Here is a 16,166-nt window from a genome sequence, read left to right on the forward strand (position 1 = left end):
AAAGTTGATTTTAAATTATGCTGCCCCTTTAAGATGCTAAGCTGCCTTGTTGGTTGCACTTCATAACTAAATGTTTTATTTTATGTGAACATTTATTTGCTTAATGGGATTTTTATTAATATTTTTAACTATACTATTTATTTATATTGAATCGAATGTCTCTCCATAGGAGGTAAAATTCAACCAAAGAAATGAACAAATCACAGCTAACAAAACAAGCATGCTAAAAACTCTAACAATATTTATTTTTTATTTATTTTAAACATGGTAGCAATATAAAATAACAGTCATAAACAAGAAATGCAAAAGACATTTTTGTACTACAATCATTTTAACCAGCTTGAAAAGGAGAAGAAAGAAGTAAAAACCTTTTGAACTTTGACCCCATCAAACATGTTGCAGCTCATGGTGAAATGTTAAATGTTTACGCACAAAAGAAACTAAAACCAACAAACTTCTCATTTATAAAACACATCTGGATTATCTGCATTTATTTTCTAAAGTTTGTTGTTTTCCACCATGATTAACTTGGAACACGTGAAATAAGATTAAGCATCATCTGATTGTGGCCGAAGCGTAAATATCCATGGATTCATGTGGAGCCGCCATCATTAAACCAACTGGTAACTCTGAGCAGATGTTTGAGACGCGTTTCTGAGACACTTTGTTCTGTTTCCTGGGAGAGCAGATCGCCGTAACGCTGAGCAGGTGATTCTGCCTTTCTGCTTCCCAACAACCTCAAACTTTAACTCCGACAGTTTAAAACCTTCTTCTTTGTCTTGGTTTAAACTAAAATGTATAAATTCACTATAATCCATCTTATTCAGCCAACTCACAGCAAATCTTCAGGCACTTTCACATCCTGTTCAGTACGAGCCTCTGATTGGATAATTCCTGCAGGGCGATTATCTCCCAGCTGCAACAAGTTATTCACCCCCAACTGATGCAACCAGGAGATAAAATAAAACCTTTCTCGTAACTATTTTATTGTTAAAATATGCATGAGAACTAATAAAACCTGATTTTATGCATCCTGTCCTAAAGCTCGCCTTTAAAATCTGCAGGCTAATAATGATCATTTTTAAAATAAGTCTTAAATATGCACTTTTTAACGGTTCACGCCAAACAGTTAAGCCTAAAATTATTCACATCCTGCAGATTCTGACTGGAGGTTATTTTTTAAATTTACTAACATATTTTATCTGCTTAGAGGCGATATGAACGTTTTGGATCGGCGGACAGAATCAGAGCAGGAAGCTGAAGATTAGGGTGATGGTAAAGAGGCCTTCCAACCTCAAAGAGGGAAAATATCAAAATACCAGTCGTATGGAGCTAAAATGGGGCCATACAGTTTGTACAAAAGAAAAAAAAATGAAACTGAAAACAAGATTTGAAACTGAAAATTTATTTTAAAAAGTGGGGGGGAAAGTTTCAGACAGAAAAAAAAAAGATTTGAAACTGAATAAAAAAGTTAGTGTGAAAAAATCTTTTTAAAACTGGAAAAAAGATGTAAGTTTTATTTTTCAGTTTCATTTTTTTCCCTTTGAACAAACTTTATGGCCCCAATTTAGCTCCATACATTAGAAACATGCAGAAAGCTGTTCAGTTATTAGAAGAAGCGTCTGACTGTTGAGATGACGATAAAGGTTTCTATTTAATTTCCAATAAAAATCATTTACTAAACCAAAACAACCAGGTTTGATTACGATTATTTACTTTTATAAATGTGTCTGCAGAGGTAGAGTTCTTTGCAGATATATTTTATAAAAAGAGAAATTAAATTATTTTTAATATAAATCTGCCAGGGGTGTGAATACTTTTGAACTTCACAGTAAAGTCACCAAATGTTGAATCCAAACTGAAAAATAAAAATTATTTCACAAAGATTAAGAAAAAACAAGTTTAAGAGGAAATTTTTTTTTATTGATATAAAAGTTTCACAGTGAACATTTTTCCACTAGAACAACAAATAAAATTGTTAAAATGGGTTTAAAACACATTTAATGAATGCAAATTATTCAAGATGAGTAGAGACGAAGAGTTATTTTATTTATTTAGTTTCTGGCGTCTCTTTGCAGGAGAAATGATTTTATAAACAGATTAAAACATGAGCATATGTAGGAGATTATATCAGAGATTATAAAACATTTTTATATCATATTTGTTAGAGATCATAAGAACGATCAAGCCCTAATAAGTTACACCAACAATTTTTTTTTGTTTGTTTTTGTGGGTTTTTACAATGTTGGTTGTTTTTTAAAGATTAAAGTCCTTCATCTTTGACCAGGTAATCTGGGAGGTTGTGGAAGGAGCTCACAGGTACGGTCAGAGACATGGCGCCGGGGTCAGAGGTCGAGGCCGGCGGGGGCGAGGGAAGCGGGTCTGTGTGAATGATCTCATCCACAGCTGGGACTGCGGGCGCTGCTGCCGCCGCGGGGTGAGTCCGCAGGTGCTTGCGCAGGTACGCGGCGAACAGGAAGGCCTTCCCGCAGTGTGGGCAGCGGTGCGGTTTGCTGGCCGAGTGGATCTTCTGGTGCTTCCGCAGCCCCGATCGGTTCTGGAAGCCCTTCCCGCAGCTGTCGCAGACATGCAGCTTTTTGTGCTGCTTGGCATGTTCCTCCAGCTCCCCCAGCTGGCCAAACTCTGCACTGCAGGTTTGGCAGACGTGCAGCGCAGCGGGGTCGGCCGGGTGGAGCGCCTCGTGGGCCTGAACCTCGTCCCAGGAGGCGAAGGTGGCGTCGCAGAGGGCGCAGGAGAACTGTGGCAGCGTGGTGTGGGGGGTGAAGCCGGTGGTGGAGGTGGAGGCTGAATCTTCCGGCTGCTCTGCCAGGTGAGTCCTTTCGTGCTTCCGCAGACTCGAGGAGACCACGAATGACTTCAGGCACTCCTCGCATTTGAAGGGTCTCTCTCCGGAATGAACCCGCCGGTGCTTGTTGAGGCTGGAGCGCTCAGTGAACGACTTGTCGCACTCGGTGCAAGAGAAGGGCCGCAGCCCGGTGTGCACCAGCATGTGGCGCCGCAGGTCCCAGGATGCCACGAAGGCCTTGTCGCAGCTCTGACACTTGTACGGCCGCTCCCCGGAGTGGACGCGTTCGTGCACGGCCAGGTCAGCCGGCTGCCGGAAGCGCTTGGAGCATTTGTCGCAGGGGTACGGCTTGAACCCCATGTGGGCGCGCTGGTGCCGCCGGAAGCTGGATGGGTCGGAAAACATCTTGCCGCACTGGGGGCAGAGGAAGGGTTTCTCCCCAGAGTGCGTGCGCAGGTGGGACTGGTAGGAGGACAGCTGCGTGAAGCCTTTCCCACACTGCTCACACTGGTAGGGCTTGTTCTGGGAGTGGATTCTCTGGTGGCACGCCAGCGATGACGAGCGGGAGAAGGCCTTGCCGCAGTCGGAGCAAAGGAACGGCTTCTCGCCGGTGTGGGAACGCTCGTGGTTCTTCAGGTCCTTCAGCTCCGTGTACGTCTTCCCACATTCCTCACAGGCATACGGACGATGGCCCTGATGGTTCCGTTTGTGCTTCCTGAACACAGAGGGGTCGGCAAAACTCTTCCCACATTCGGCGCAGAAGTATGGCTTCTCTCCAGTGTGGGAGCGTTCGTGGACCTTCAGCTTGGACAGGGTGGGATAGCTCTTGTTGCACTGGGGGCACGAGTACGGTCGCTCACCGCTGTGCTGTGTTGTGTGGATCCGCAGGCAGATAGCCTGCATGAAGGCTTTCCCACACTCAGGGCACACGAAGGGTTTCTCCCCGGTGTGGGAGCGGCTGTGGTTGCGCAGCTCCGTGGTCGTCTTGTACGCCTTGTGGCAATCCGGACACTGGAAGGGCCGCTGGGAGGAGTGGGTGCGTTCATGCTTGGAGAGCTGAGCTTTGCTAGAAAATGTTTTGGTACATTCAGAACATGCATGCTGCTGTTGCTGCTGTTGCTGCTGCATTGCATGCGATGCCAGCTTGTGGCTCTGCAGAGCCGACATGCTTTTGAAAGTCTCTGTGCATGTGGAGCATTTGAAGCTGGGTTTGGCTTTTGGAGGTCTGCCTCTGCTGCGTTTTTTAACCGGCTGATCCCTCACAGCCTCTTCTTCTTCTTTGCTGTCATCATCCTTCTCTGGGGGGGTAAACTGCTCTGCAGGAGGCGGGCTGCCAGGCTGAGGGGAGGCCATTTTTATTTCTAAAAGCAGATCAAATTAAAAACAGATTTGCAGTAAGTATAAAATAATTATAACAGGAAATAGATGAATTAATGTTGATCAGATGAGTTGAAACTGCAAATAGAACATCCTGGAACAGAAAAAGTAGCACATAATCACAGAAATATGTGGGGATGCTGTTATTTATTCTCAAAATGGCTGGCATTAGGACCTCAGGGACAATAAGCTAACCGCTTTGATGACAGAGGAAGTTGCTGCAGTGACAGCTGTGCAGACACGGCTGCCACCGCAACAGACTGCGCTTCTGATTAAAGCCTCCATGTCAGCGGGATGGGGGCGCGACGTGCGGGACACGACATGTATGTATCCGCCGCTGCTAGCTGTCAGGCTATTCATGTTGACTCAAAATGGTTGGCTTTAGGACCGCTGGTTGCTCAAATCAGACCGCAGATCTCAGGAACGGGCGCCGCTAAAACCACCAACCTTTCCCCAAAGCGTTCTTTAAAACAAAAACGATCGGTTCTTACCGGAATCGGTTCATAAACAGTCGGCAGACTGAGTCCCGGAGAGACGGTAGCTTTAACTGCGAGAGTCGCTGTTTACTGGAGGTGTCGCGTCGGCACTAGGACCCTGGTGACGACAGCAACGAGCCAGAGAGTGTGCATCAATAATGTGTTTAATGTTTAACTATTAAAATAAGATAACAATAATATAACCACTTCCAGAATAAAAAATATTTAAATTAATATAGTAATATTTGTATTCTTACATCTACACGGTAGCATCGCTAGCAACGTCAGCTATTTAATGTAGGCGTCTCAGACAACAATAAATAATTTCCGGTACTTCCTATAAAGTTTAACATTTTAATGTGACATTTTAATTTATTTATTCATTTATTTTATTTGTCTAAATCTCAGGGTTACCAATGTTTGCCTTGATAAATAAACAATTATTAGCCCATTAGCTGGGTGCTGCTAAGACGGAAGCATTTCGCTGCTACACATTTCCTGTTTCCTAGCAACCAGAGCGATGTGGATGGAAGAAGAAAGGACAGTTTGATAAAAGGGTTTGTCGTTTATATGAAAAATAGGTTAAAAAACAGACAATATAAGTGAAGATTTGTGCAGGCATTAAAAACATCTCCAGGTATTTAACCTTTAATACGTTCTTCGTCGTGAAGCCTGTATTTTATTGAAGGACGGATGTTTGTTTAGCTAACTGGGGGCCGCTGTCCTCTTCTAACTGCCCAGTTACAAATGACTTGTTGACTTGTGTCCAACACTGACTTTACTGTAATATTGTTTTACTCTCGGCAAACATATTAATATGTTTTATTAAATTGTAGATAGCCGCTGTTTTCTGGTTATTGGTCCAGTTTGTAAAACAGGTGCAGACATGTTAGCCTGTAAGTAAATCCCACTAAGTTTAAAAGGGACGTTAAATTGATTATGCAGGTTTATATAGGAATAGAATAGTACGGAACAGGATTAGGGCCATAAAAAAAACATTCATACTTTTTTTCTCAGAATTTTTTTTTTTCCCACTGATTAACAACATATATACAGTATATACAGTAGGTATATATATATATATATATATATATAGAGAGAGAGAGAGAGAGAGAGAGAGAGAGAGATCATATAAATATGATCTAAATAAATGGAATAAAAAAGGTAAAAGGTACATTCTAGTTTTTTTTGTGTTTTTTTAGTTGATGAATACTGATTGTAATTTTGCCTCAAGAAGTGATTTCAGTGATTAACAAGATGCAGAACACTTACATAAAATATCCATCCTAAGGTTTAAGTATTTATTAGAACAACAATAAATACCTGAGATTTTAAAAAGGAAAAAAATATTTAAAATACACACAATAAAAAATTAAAATAAAAAAGGAGTAGTAATTCGTTTTCATGTGTAGAAAAAAAACTTTTCATTGTCCACATTAAGAGTTGCAAAACAACTCAGTGACATAAAATCTTCATCATAAGGTGTTTTTTTTATAACTTAACAATTTCTCAGTTTAATATTTGGCAGATTTGTTTTTTCTGTTGGTCAGTAATTATCTAACTCTCTTTTCCAGATTTCTTCTCGTGGTGTCGTGTGAAATGGTTCCTGAGTCCTGCAGAAGGATCTGGATTCCTGTCACAGGAAATAAATTGCAGAACTAATGCGACGGTTGCGTGCTGGGCTGCCGTATCACAGGCAGGACTGGGATTTCTTACTGCAGACGGCGTCCCAACATGTCCAGCCCGCTGCAGCGCATGGATGCTCATCATCCACTAGAGGACGACCGCAAATTCAAATGCAACGAATGTGGCCGTGGCTACAGACACGCCGGCAGCCTGACCAATCACAGACGGACTCATGAAGTGGGTTCGTTCCTGTGCTCCATCTGTGGGAAAGAAAACTGGAACGCCTCGGCCATGAAGAACCACCTGCGCAGCCACGCCTCGCTTAGGAAGTACTCCTGTGCCGACTGTGGGAAATGTTTTCGTCTGGCGGCGCAGCTGCAGACGCACCAGACGGTTCATCTGCCCTGCAGATCCACACAGGGCAGCGAATGCGACCAGCAAGCTGAACGTAACGAGGACGCAGACATCGCTGCGATTCCCACGTTGCAGCCAGTGCGCTGCAGTGAGGTGCCAAAGAGACCCTTTCGCTGCGACCAGTGTGGGAAGTCCTACATCCACCAGCGCAGCCTGACCAATCACAAGAAGAGCCACCAGCTGGGCGTGTTTGAATGCACCATCTGCTTTAAGCTGTGTGGCAACATGGCCGCCCTCTACAGCCACCAGAGGACCCACAGGATGCGAGGCGAGATGGATCAAAGTGCAGCTACCGGGTCAGAACCGGACCTGTTCCATAACCAGAAACGGGACACTCCGGAGAATTTCTGCCTCCTGTGCCAGGTGTTTTTTCCTGGAAATAGGGAATTCCAGGAGCACATCCGTCTGCACAGGTCTTCGCCTGAGCCCGATGTTTCCCTGCCAGAGTCCGGCTTCAGTCCATCTGCTGCAGAGGTTCTACAGAACTTTGATCTGAGTGGGTTTGATGGTCCGGATGCAACAGACGCTGCGGTAATCAGCGCATCACGGAGCGCTGTAGAAGAAGAAACGTCCGCTCCGGATCCGGATGAGAGACCCTTCAGGTGTCACACCTGTGGGAAGAGCTACCGTCACTCCGGAAGCCTCATCAACCACCGGCGCTCCCACCAGATGGGCGTGTTCCGCTGCGCCGTCTGCAGGAAGCAGTACCCCCACCTGGCCGCCCTCAGGAGCCACCTACGCCTCCACCGACCGCGGCGGCCATCTTCCCTGCCGCCCGCAGAACACAACTGGCTCTGCCCGGAGCCTGTGAGCCAGCAGAACCAGACCAGGTTTGGATCAGATCAGGAAAACATGGCCGCCGACAACACAGACGGCGAAATGTTCTCCACTCGGGGTTTCTGCTCCAAGGTTGCCATGGCGACGCACATGTGCGCGGACTGCGGCGAGATGTTTGCAGACGTATCCGGGGTCAAATCCCACAGCTGCATCCTGCTGCACCAACACACACCTGCTGACCGGCCCTACAACTTAACCTTTGACCCCAGGGACGCCCAAAGCCCGGAAACAACAGAGTTCAACTACTTTGAGCAGGGTTGCCATGGGAACAGCGCCGGAGAAGACGAGGATCCCGACGAGGACGATGACTATCAGTGCTCAGTGTGCGGGATCAGCTACAGCAGCATGGCGGCCCTCAGGAGCCACCTGAGGGGCCACACCCGGTCCGACGGCGGTCTGCAGGGCGCCGACCCCACACAACCAGAGTCTGGAGAGATGCTGATCTGTAGCAGCTGCGGCGTCTCCTGCATCAGCTACAGCCACCTCAGCAGCCACGACTGCGCAGCCAAGCAGGAAGTGAAGGTCACCGAGGAGGAGGAACTGAGGCCCGGTGGCGGCGTGGAGCGCCAGCATCGCTGTGATCAGTGTGGGCGGTCGTACCGCCACGCCGGCTCGCTGCTCAACCACAAAAAGTCCCATAAAACGGGCGTGTTCAGATGCTCTGTCTGCCAGAAACGCTTCTACAACCTGCTGGCGCTGAAAAACCACCAGAGGTCACACTTTGACCTCAAGAGGTCGGTGCATCGGCAACGTATTGATTCATTGATCGATTATTCTGACAGTTAATCAGATAAGAAAGTGATGCATGCTATAGATTTTTCATTTAAAGCTCTGTGGTGGTGCAGGGGGTTAGCACGCCCCACGTTTGGAGGCCTTAGTCCTCGACGCGGACGTCACGGGTTCGACTCCCGGTCCCGACGACCTTTACCACATGTCTTCCCCCCTCTCCTCACCCTCCTTCCTGTCTGCCTACTGTGGAAAAAATACGAGCCGCTAGCGCCGCAAAAACTCTTCGGAGAAAAAAATAAAATTAAGCTGCAGGACGTGATTTTTATAAAATATATTTTTTCCATGTTTGTTAAAATCGTCAGATAATCAGAAACAGATAATCTGAGAAAAGATCGATCTCGCTGAGCCGCTAATGCATTCTACAAAAACAACCAATCAGAGCCAGGATGCGGGTCTTAGTGCTGTCCATCACACTTGTGTACGTGCTAATAAATGTGTGGGAAAACAACAAAATTGTTTATCTGCCATCATGTGTAGCCATGCTAACTAGCCTTAGCATTTGTAGCTGTGTTGCAGTGTAGCAAAGAGCAAGGGATACAGATAAGTAGGAGAGTGATTGACAGCGCTTAGACCCTCCTCCTGGCTCTGATTGGCTGCTTCTGACTGACTGATGTATTGATATCTATCTATCTATCTATCTATCTATCTATCTATCTATCTATCTATCTATCTATCTATCTATCTATCTATCTATCTATCTATCTATCTATCTAGATAGATAGATAGATAGATAGATAGATAGATAGATAGATAGATAGATAGATAGATAGATAGATAGGTTGAGGTTTGTGGTGATGAACTGAGATGTTTGGTGTTTGTTTCTGCAGGTTTGCCTGTCAGGAATGTGGAAAAGCCTTCAAGCTCCAGAAGCAGCTGCTGAACCATCTGAGAAAACACAAACAGAACCGAGCCAAAACCCAGGATCTGACCGATCCGGTCCAGGTTGTCCTGCCGGAGGGAAGATGGCGGCAGGCGGCAGCACCGGACGGCGAGAAGCGGCCGTTCTCCTGCGACCAGTGTGGCCGAACGTACCGCCACGCCGGGAGTCTGGCCAACCACAGGAAGTCCCATCAGACGGGCGAGTTTTCCTGCAGCGTCTGCAGCAACGTTTACTGCAACCAGCTGGCCTTGAGCAACCACCTGAGGATTCACCTGGCCAAGAGGCTCCTGTGCCAGCGCTGCGGCAGAGGCTTCAGGGGCCCGGCGCAACTGCAGGCGCATGTCTGTGCTGCGCTCAGACCAAACGCCGCCGCAGGCCGGACGGGCCTCAGGTGCAGGAAGTCCTCCAACCAGCAGGCGGCGCCCTCCTGCGAGGAAGAGGAGCGGCCGTTCAGGTGCGACCTTTGCCCTCGAAGCTACCGGCATGCCGGCTCGCTGCTCAACCACAAGAGGACACACCAGACGGGCGAGTTCAGCTGCACCGTCTGCACCAAGCGCTTCACCAACCGCGCGGCGCTGCGCGGCCACGCCCGCATCCACAGGAACAGGAAGTACTCGTGTGCGGCGTGCGGGAAGGCCTTCCGCCGCGCCAGCGTCCTGCAGAACCACCAGCGGCTCCACGGACCGGCGCCGAGCTTCCAGGATCAGACCGGGCGGAAGAGGCAGCGCTGCCTCAGGGGTCAGGAGGTCACAGCGCCCCCTGCAGTCCAGGAAGAGACAGGACAGAAGTGCTTCAGGTGAGTTTATGAGATATTTATCCACAAACATAAAAACTATGAAAACCACAGAGATCTAAAGACTAAAACCTGACTCAACTAAATAAAATAACTTTAACATGTTTTCACTCAACAGTAAAAAGTATTTGGTAGAAAATCTACTCAAGTACTGAGAAACTGATCAAATTATCAATCATTTAATATTTAAAATTACTTAATCTTACAGATTAAAATATAAAGTTAAGTGGAAAGTTTGGAATTTTAAAGACAAAAATGACAATAATTTATAAAAGTAACACAAAAAATAAAATCAGACAAAAGAAAATTGTTCAAAATCAGTTTCTTTCAATAAACAAACTGATGAAAGTTTAACAAAAGCTGCAGCTGTGTGTCTGAGTTTGCTGTTCATGCAGTCGGGAGAAAATCCAGAAATTTTACTTAAGTAAGAGGAGAAATACGCCATAATAAAATTACTCAAATAAAAGTAAAAGGTACAGCTTAGGAATACTCCTAAAAGTACATTAGTTAAAAAAAGTTACTCAAGTAACTGTAACTAGTTACTACCCAGATCTGACACATTTTTATCTATTTTTCAGGCTCATGATGACCGGGCGGAAAAAAAAAACTAAAAATCATTAGTTTCCACTAATATGGAAAAAATGTATATTTTGTATTAAAGTTACACACTGCAGCTCTAAATAAAATGGATTAAAATTGGATGGGAGATTTTCTGTTTGAGGCATCGGCTGGTTCCAGTCTGAATGTTTGTGACTCAGGTGTGACCTGTGCGGCCGCTCGTACCGCCACGCCGGCTCGCTGCTCAACCACAAGAAGTCCCACGCCGCAGTGATGCACCAATGCAGCTTCTGCCTGCGGACGTTTCCCGACGCCGTCGGCCTGCAGCTGCACGCCCAGATCCGCCGCCAGTGCTGCTCCGAATGCGGCAAAACCTTCTGCCTGGCGGCGCACCTTCAGAGCCACATGGCGACTCACGCCAGGAAGCCGACCGCCACCGCCGCCGGGTCAGACCCTAACCCTAACCCTGACCCGCAGAGCGAGGACAAGAGCCACGTGTGTGAGCACTGTGGCCGCGCCTACCGCCACGCCGGGTCGCTACTCAACCACAAGAACAGCCACAAGACGGGCCGCTTCTCCTGCGCCGTCTGCCGCAAGGAGTTCTCCAACCTGATGGCGCTGAAGAACCACCGCCGCATCCACTCCGAGCCCCGGCGCTACCAGTGCCTGACCTGTGGCAAGGCGTTCCGCGTCTCCACGCAGCTCGTCTGCCACCGCCGCATCCACACCAAGGAGAAACCGTTCGACTGCCAGCGCTGCGGGAAAACCTTTTCCAGCAAGTCCAACCTGAGGCACCATCAGAAGCTGCACCAGAGCGCCGCGCAGCCGGGCAGCGACCTGGAGGCCTTCCTGTGACATCATGCTGCACAACATGATGACGGGATGAGGATCACTGCTGACATAAATACATCACACCTCACCGCCGCCATCTTGGATGTGGCACTAGGAGCGCGTCTTTATGTTCATGATATTTATCCTGTTATTATCAGTAATTGTAAGCAGTATTTCCTCAGAAAGATTTCCTTGGTGTTCAGAGATGTGGTGGTTCTGGAAGGTCCGGTTAGCAGGTAACAGAACTCTGTCTTTATTCAGCGTGAATCCGGGTGAGTGTGACTGACTCAGCAGAAACCTGCAGACTGAATCTGAACGTTTTCATATCCTGATGGACCAAACTAAAACTACAAACTCTGTTTATCTGTTAATAACGACATTCAGAGCAACTAAATACCTCCTGGGTTTGGATGAGATCCGGAGCCAGAATATTAACCAGTTCTGCTGATATTAGTAACCGGTTTACGTATCAGGGTCACTGCAGAGTGAAAACAATGAGAAAACTTCTCAAAAATTTGCAAGAGAAAAATCACAAATTTAGAGAAAACGTCTCGACTTTTGAAACTGAGAAATTTTCATGTTTTTTCTCAGATTAAGTTGAAAATATTTGACTTGTTTGGAGTGAAATTGCTCCTTTTTTCCACCTGCAGTGTCCCTGATTCGCCGTCGTACTTTCTGCCTAATGGATGTATTTGATTATTTATTGCTGTATTATGTGTGTATTTTACTAGAAAGTTTTCTGACTGCTGTATAAATATCATGTAGCCTTTAAAACATCAGTCAGATGATGATGGTGATGATGATGATGATGATGCCCTCTGAAGGATAAACCTGACCTCTGGTGAAGATGCATAAAAATCCTTAAATGTAATAATCTGTAATAAATTTCTCATATTGATACTTGCAGCAGGTCGGCTAATGGTTGCCATGGAGACTGAGAGTTGCCATTTTTAGCTTCAGCTCTCTCCATGCACAGAGCCAGAAAAAACATGGCTCCTCATCCATACGTCGTCTCTGTGTCACGTCATAATTATTCCCCAGGGAAACAAAAAGTAATGGATTATTAGTCAGACGTTTATTTTAAAGAGGATCAAGAGAATTGTGCCATTTTCTCCTTTAAACTAAACTTTAGTTTCACTTTAAGGCTTTTTCTGCCGTCTTTTCCAGAGATGTAAAAGTATCAGTGAAAACCTGAATGATTTATTTCTTCACTCGTGGCATTTCACACGGTTTTTTAGCTGAAACCTGATGCATTATGGGAGCACAAACCTGGTTGCTCCTTTCATTTTAACTTTAAAACATGAAGAAAAATAAGAAAACAGAAAAAAAACTTTTTCCAATCTTAAACATTTTTTGACATGATCTCAACCAAAAATGTTCTTAAACTGTTAATTCTGTTTTTTTATATTTGTTGCCTTTATATGTGACTATTTAATGATCTCTGACCTCATTTATGAAATACCTCAGAAACCTGTTGCTGTTGGAAACAGAAACACTCAGACTCTTTGGTTCATGATGCCACTTCCTGTTTATACAAATGTGTCCTGGGGACAGGAAGTCCGTGGCGGTTCGGTCCGGTCCGGTCCGTTGTCCAGCAGAGACAGGTCAGTGTTGGGTTGGGACATTATGACTGTCTTTTATTGTTATTAATATTTATATTATCATTATTATACTATATGCAGGTTGTGAATTCTGATGAAAATGTTGTTCGGACCTCATTTAATGTTTCTTCAATGGGAGAAAAATGAAATATCTAATAAAAACATTTACTGAATGATTTGACTCTTGTGATCAGAACCTCATACTATGTTATAAACATAGAAGTTTTTCTAAAGGGTATAAAAAATAGGGCAAAAAAAGGTACATTTATGATTGTTTAATAAATGGTGTGAGACAAAGAGCCTCTTGTGGCTCCAGATCTAACAGATAAAAACTCAGATCTTAAAATGAAGCTTAATTTTTATCTTATTAAAGAAAAACATTGAGGATAAAAAAATTAAATTGGTTCAAGGAACCAATTAGCAACAGTTTCTTTGCCAGAATGTGTCATAAGAAATTAATCTAGTATTATCTCAGTAGCAGAGGGGCTCTGGCCCCCTGCTGGCCCCCGTCTAGAACCACCTATGTTCCAAGAAACTGAAGTTATGATAAAATATTCAATATGAACAAAGTTAAACACCTAAAATGCATCATTCTGCCCAGCAGGAAGGTTCTGGGTTCGAATCCCTGCCTGCCTGAGGTTTGTGTTTCTCCTCATGCCGTTTCCTCCAACAGTCCAAAAACAGGAGATCCAAGAAAACAGCAAGAAAGTTTCAATGTTTCTGAATAAAAACACAACAAACATCCACAAACGTTGTCAGTTTTATTGTGAAAATATATTTGCTACACAAAGGTTTGAAGTCAGAGAAGCCAGTGCATGTAGGGAAGAAACGAAGCAGGAGAATAAAAGCCAAGTGTTAGTTATCGCTCTGCAGCATTTCACTAAAAACCTTCACTGGAGTCCCGTTGAAATGCGCTTCTCTCCCTCACAGTCGGTGTGTTGCTGCGCTGCGAGTCGCTTAAAAAAATAAATAATATACACATCTTCTAAAAAAAAATAAAAAAAAAATATTTGTGAAGTGATTCCTCAATGCAGTTAAAAACTACCTTGAAATTAGCTCAACAGTTTGTAAAAACCACGTCTGTTACAGTCTGATAGAAAATATTTTATCAAAGTGAACAAACGAACACACTTTGCTGCTTTTAGCCGTAAAGTCACAGAAACATGTGGGAAGAGCGTCCAGGTCGCGAGGAGGAGCTCCAACTAAAACACTGCAGGTTGTTTCCCGCTCCGCATTCCTCGCAGCATTCCCACATGTTAGCAGTTTGGAGTGAGTGTCTAGAGTTTCACGCTTCCTGTCCTGCCTCTTCTGAAAGTCAGGAACAGTAAAAACAGAACAACAGCGCTGGAATGAGCGAACAGTTCATTAAAAAAACAGTCTGTTGGTCTCAGGAGATGCAGTAACAGTGAAAACAGGGCCGGATTTAGAGGAATAGGGGCCCCTGGGCTGGAGACCAGTTTGGAGCCCAAACCCACCAAAAATTATAAACATTTTTAAAAAATCTGTTACAGATGTAATTTACAAACTACAGCGCCCCCTAAGGGATGTCAGGGATTATTTTGCTCCATGAAAATAACTCAAAAATAATATAATTAGTTTGGATGTAGTTTTATTTCTTTCTCTCTTAATGAAGTTTCTGTTAATGTCTTAAAAGGAATTTAAAGGGGCGTTACGTATTTCCTTGCCACATAGTGCTATTTCATAGCATCATCAAGTTAGTATGTGAATAACTAACTTCTGTTGGTATAAAAATGGTATTAAAAGAAATGTAACACCTTAAATTTGGGCCTCCGTCTCTTTAAAAACTCCTGATGGTTCTGAAGCTCCGCCTCCAGGAAGTCGTCCCAACATGGCTCCTCTATTAACCCTTTAACAACATTTTTACCAGCGTTGCTCTGAGCAGCAGTTCCTATAATGAGCTCAATAGATGTTTGCTAATTGCTGCTGGCTAGTCTGAAGGAGCTGAATGGGGGAGGAGCTGTGCCAGGAAGGCGGGGCTACGTCCACCCAGGTGTTTTACACAGCTGAATGGTTGCCATGGTGATTGAAAGATTTCTCAAACATGCATGAATTAAAACAACATTCCAGGGGAAAACATTGTAACATGATGGAAAGATACAACAGGATATTTTTAACACCGCCCCTTTAAATGCCATGTTTGACCTGTGTTACTTCTGCACAGAAGTTTGCGCTGCGTTTGTGTCCTAAAGATATAAACCTGATACGTCACAAACGAGATGCTAACATACATGGAAAAGTAGCAGAAAGACTTCCACTATAAGAGATGTCACGTTAACGGACCAGTCAAAACATTATTGAGAGGAAATGCAAACAAAAAAGATCCCCATGGCCACTAGGGGGCTCTGTAACAAACACTGACAAATTAGCAGGTACAAACTGCTGATTGGTTGGGTAAAAACATCTGGCAGGGGGCGCCATGTTGGTCCAAAAAGACGCAACTTCATCATCTTAATATTTGAGTGTTGCTCAAATTAATAAAAAACCAACAATATTTAAAAAACACCACATGCAAAATGAGCGCCTGCGTTTAATATGAGGTAAAGAAAAACAACTAAACCTTTTGGGGGGTGTCCCCTAAATGTGGCGCCCTGGGCTACCGCCTGTCAGCCCTTTGTAAGCCTGGCCCAGAGTGCATGAGGACAGTCCAGCCGGTGCGTACTGGGGACGTTTCTCCTAAAGCTCGCTACATTCAAATGGCCTTAATGTGCCGAACAGTATGTCTTCTTCACGTGTGCAGTAAGAGGCCGACGCGTCGCTTCGCCGCTTTGTCGCTTCGCCGGAGTTCACACCAGAACACGACTTGAAGTCTTAACGGAATCAAACGTCTGGAAACCCACCAGGCCTCCAGGTTGGAGTCTCAGTTAATGCATAATAAAGACAGACATTTCCTGAACAAGATACCAAACTAGTGTATAACGTTGTTACTATTCCTACAAGGTGAGCAGAGGCTCAGCGGGTCGCCTGCTGTCTGCCGGACCCGGTCAGAACTGAGCTCGTCTCCTCACCAACAGTCCAATAAATAAAGATCGGTCCGTCTGCAGCCGGAGCCGCGGCCCCGGGGTTCGGTACGCGGCTCGTCGTCCAGAGGTTCCTCAGGCTCCGTGGTTCGGTCACATCTGATTGAGGAGGGGATGAGGCTGCGCACAAGAACCAGACG

General features: G+C 45.1%; 2 protein-coding genes across 3 annotated transcripts; one reads left to right on the forward strand and one right to left on the reverse strand.

Moving 5' to 3' along the window:
• Positions 1-1,902: 1,902 nt before the first annotated feature.
• On the reverse strand, positions 1,903-4,775 carry znf668 (zinc finger protein 668). The gene is made up of 2 exons (XM_005817093.2): positions 4,675-4,775; positions 1,903-4,167 (listed from the first exon to the last, which is right to left on the reverse strand). Exon 2 carries the CDS (start codon positions 4,157-4,159, stop codon positions 2,264-2,266), a length of 1,896 nt encoding a protein of 631 aa, XP_005817150.1. The 5' UTR covers positions 4,160-4,167; positions 4,675-4,775; the 3' UTR covers positions 1,903-2,263.
• Positions 4,415-13,145, forward strand: LOC111609922 (zinc finger protein 646-like). Of its 2 annotated transcripts, none has more exons than XM_023341258.1 (4): positions 4,415-4,506; positions 6,234-8,270; positions 9,153-10,001; positions 10,757-13,145. In XM_023341258.1, exons 2-4 carry the CDS (start codon positions 6,394-6,396, stop codon positions 11,409-11,411), a joined length of 3,381 nt encoding a protein of 1,126 aa, XP_023197026.1. In that variant the 5' UTR covers positions 4,415-4,506; positions 6,234-6,393; the 3' UTR covers positions 11,412-13,145. The 2 variants fall into 2 exon arrangements, with proteins under 2 accessions (XP_023197026.1, XP_023197027.1); XM_023341259.1 differs by lacking the exon at positions 4,415-4,506 and adding an exon at positions 5,173-5,296.
• The last annotated feature ends 3,021 nt before the right edge of the window (positions 13,146-16,166 follow it).

This window comes from Xiphophorus maculatus, chromosome 10 (assembly GCF_002775205.1).
Source record: "Xiphophorus maculatus strain JP 163 A chromosome 10, X_maculatus-5.0-male, whole genome shotgun sequence".
NCBI classification, from domain to species: domain Eukaryota; kingdom Metazoa; phylum Chordata; class Actinopteri; order Cyprinodontiformes; family Poeciliidae; genus Xiphophorus; species Xiphophorus maculatus.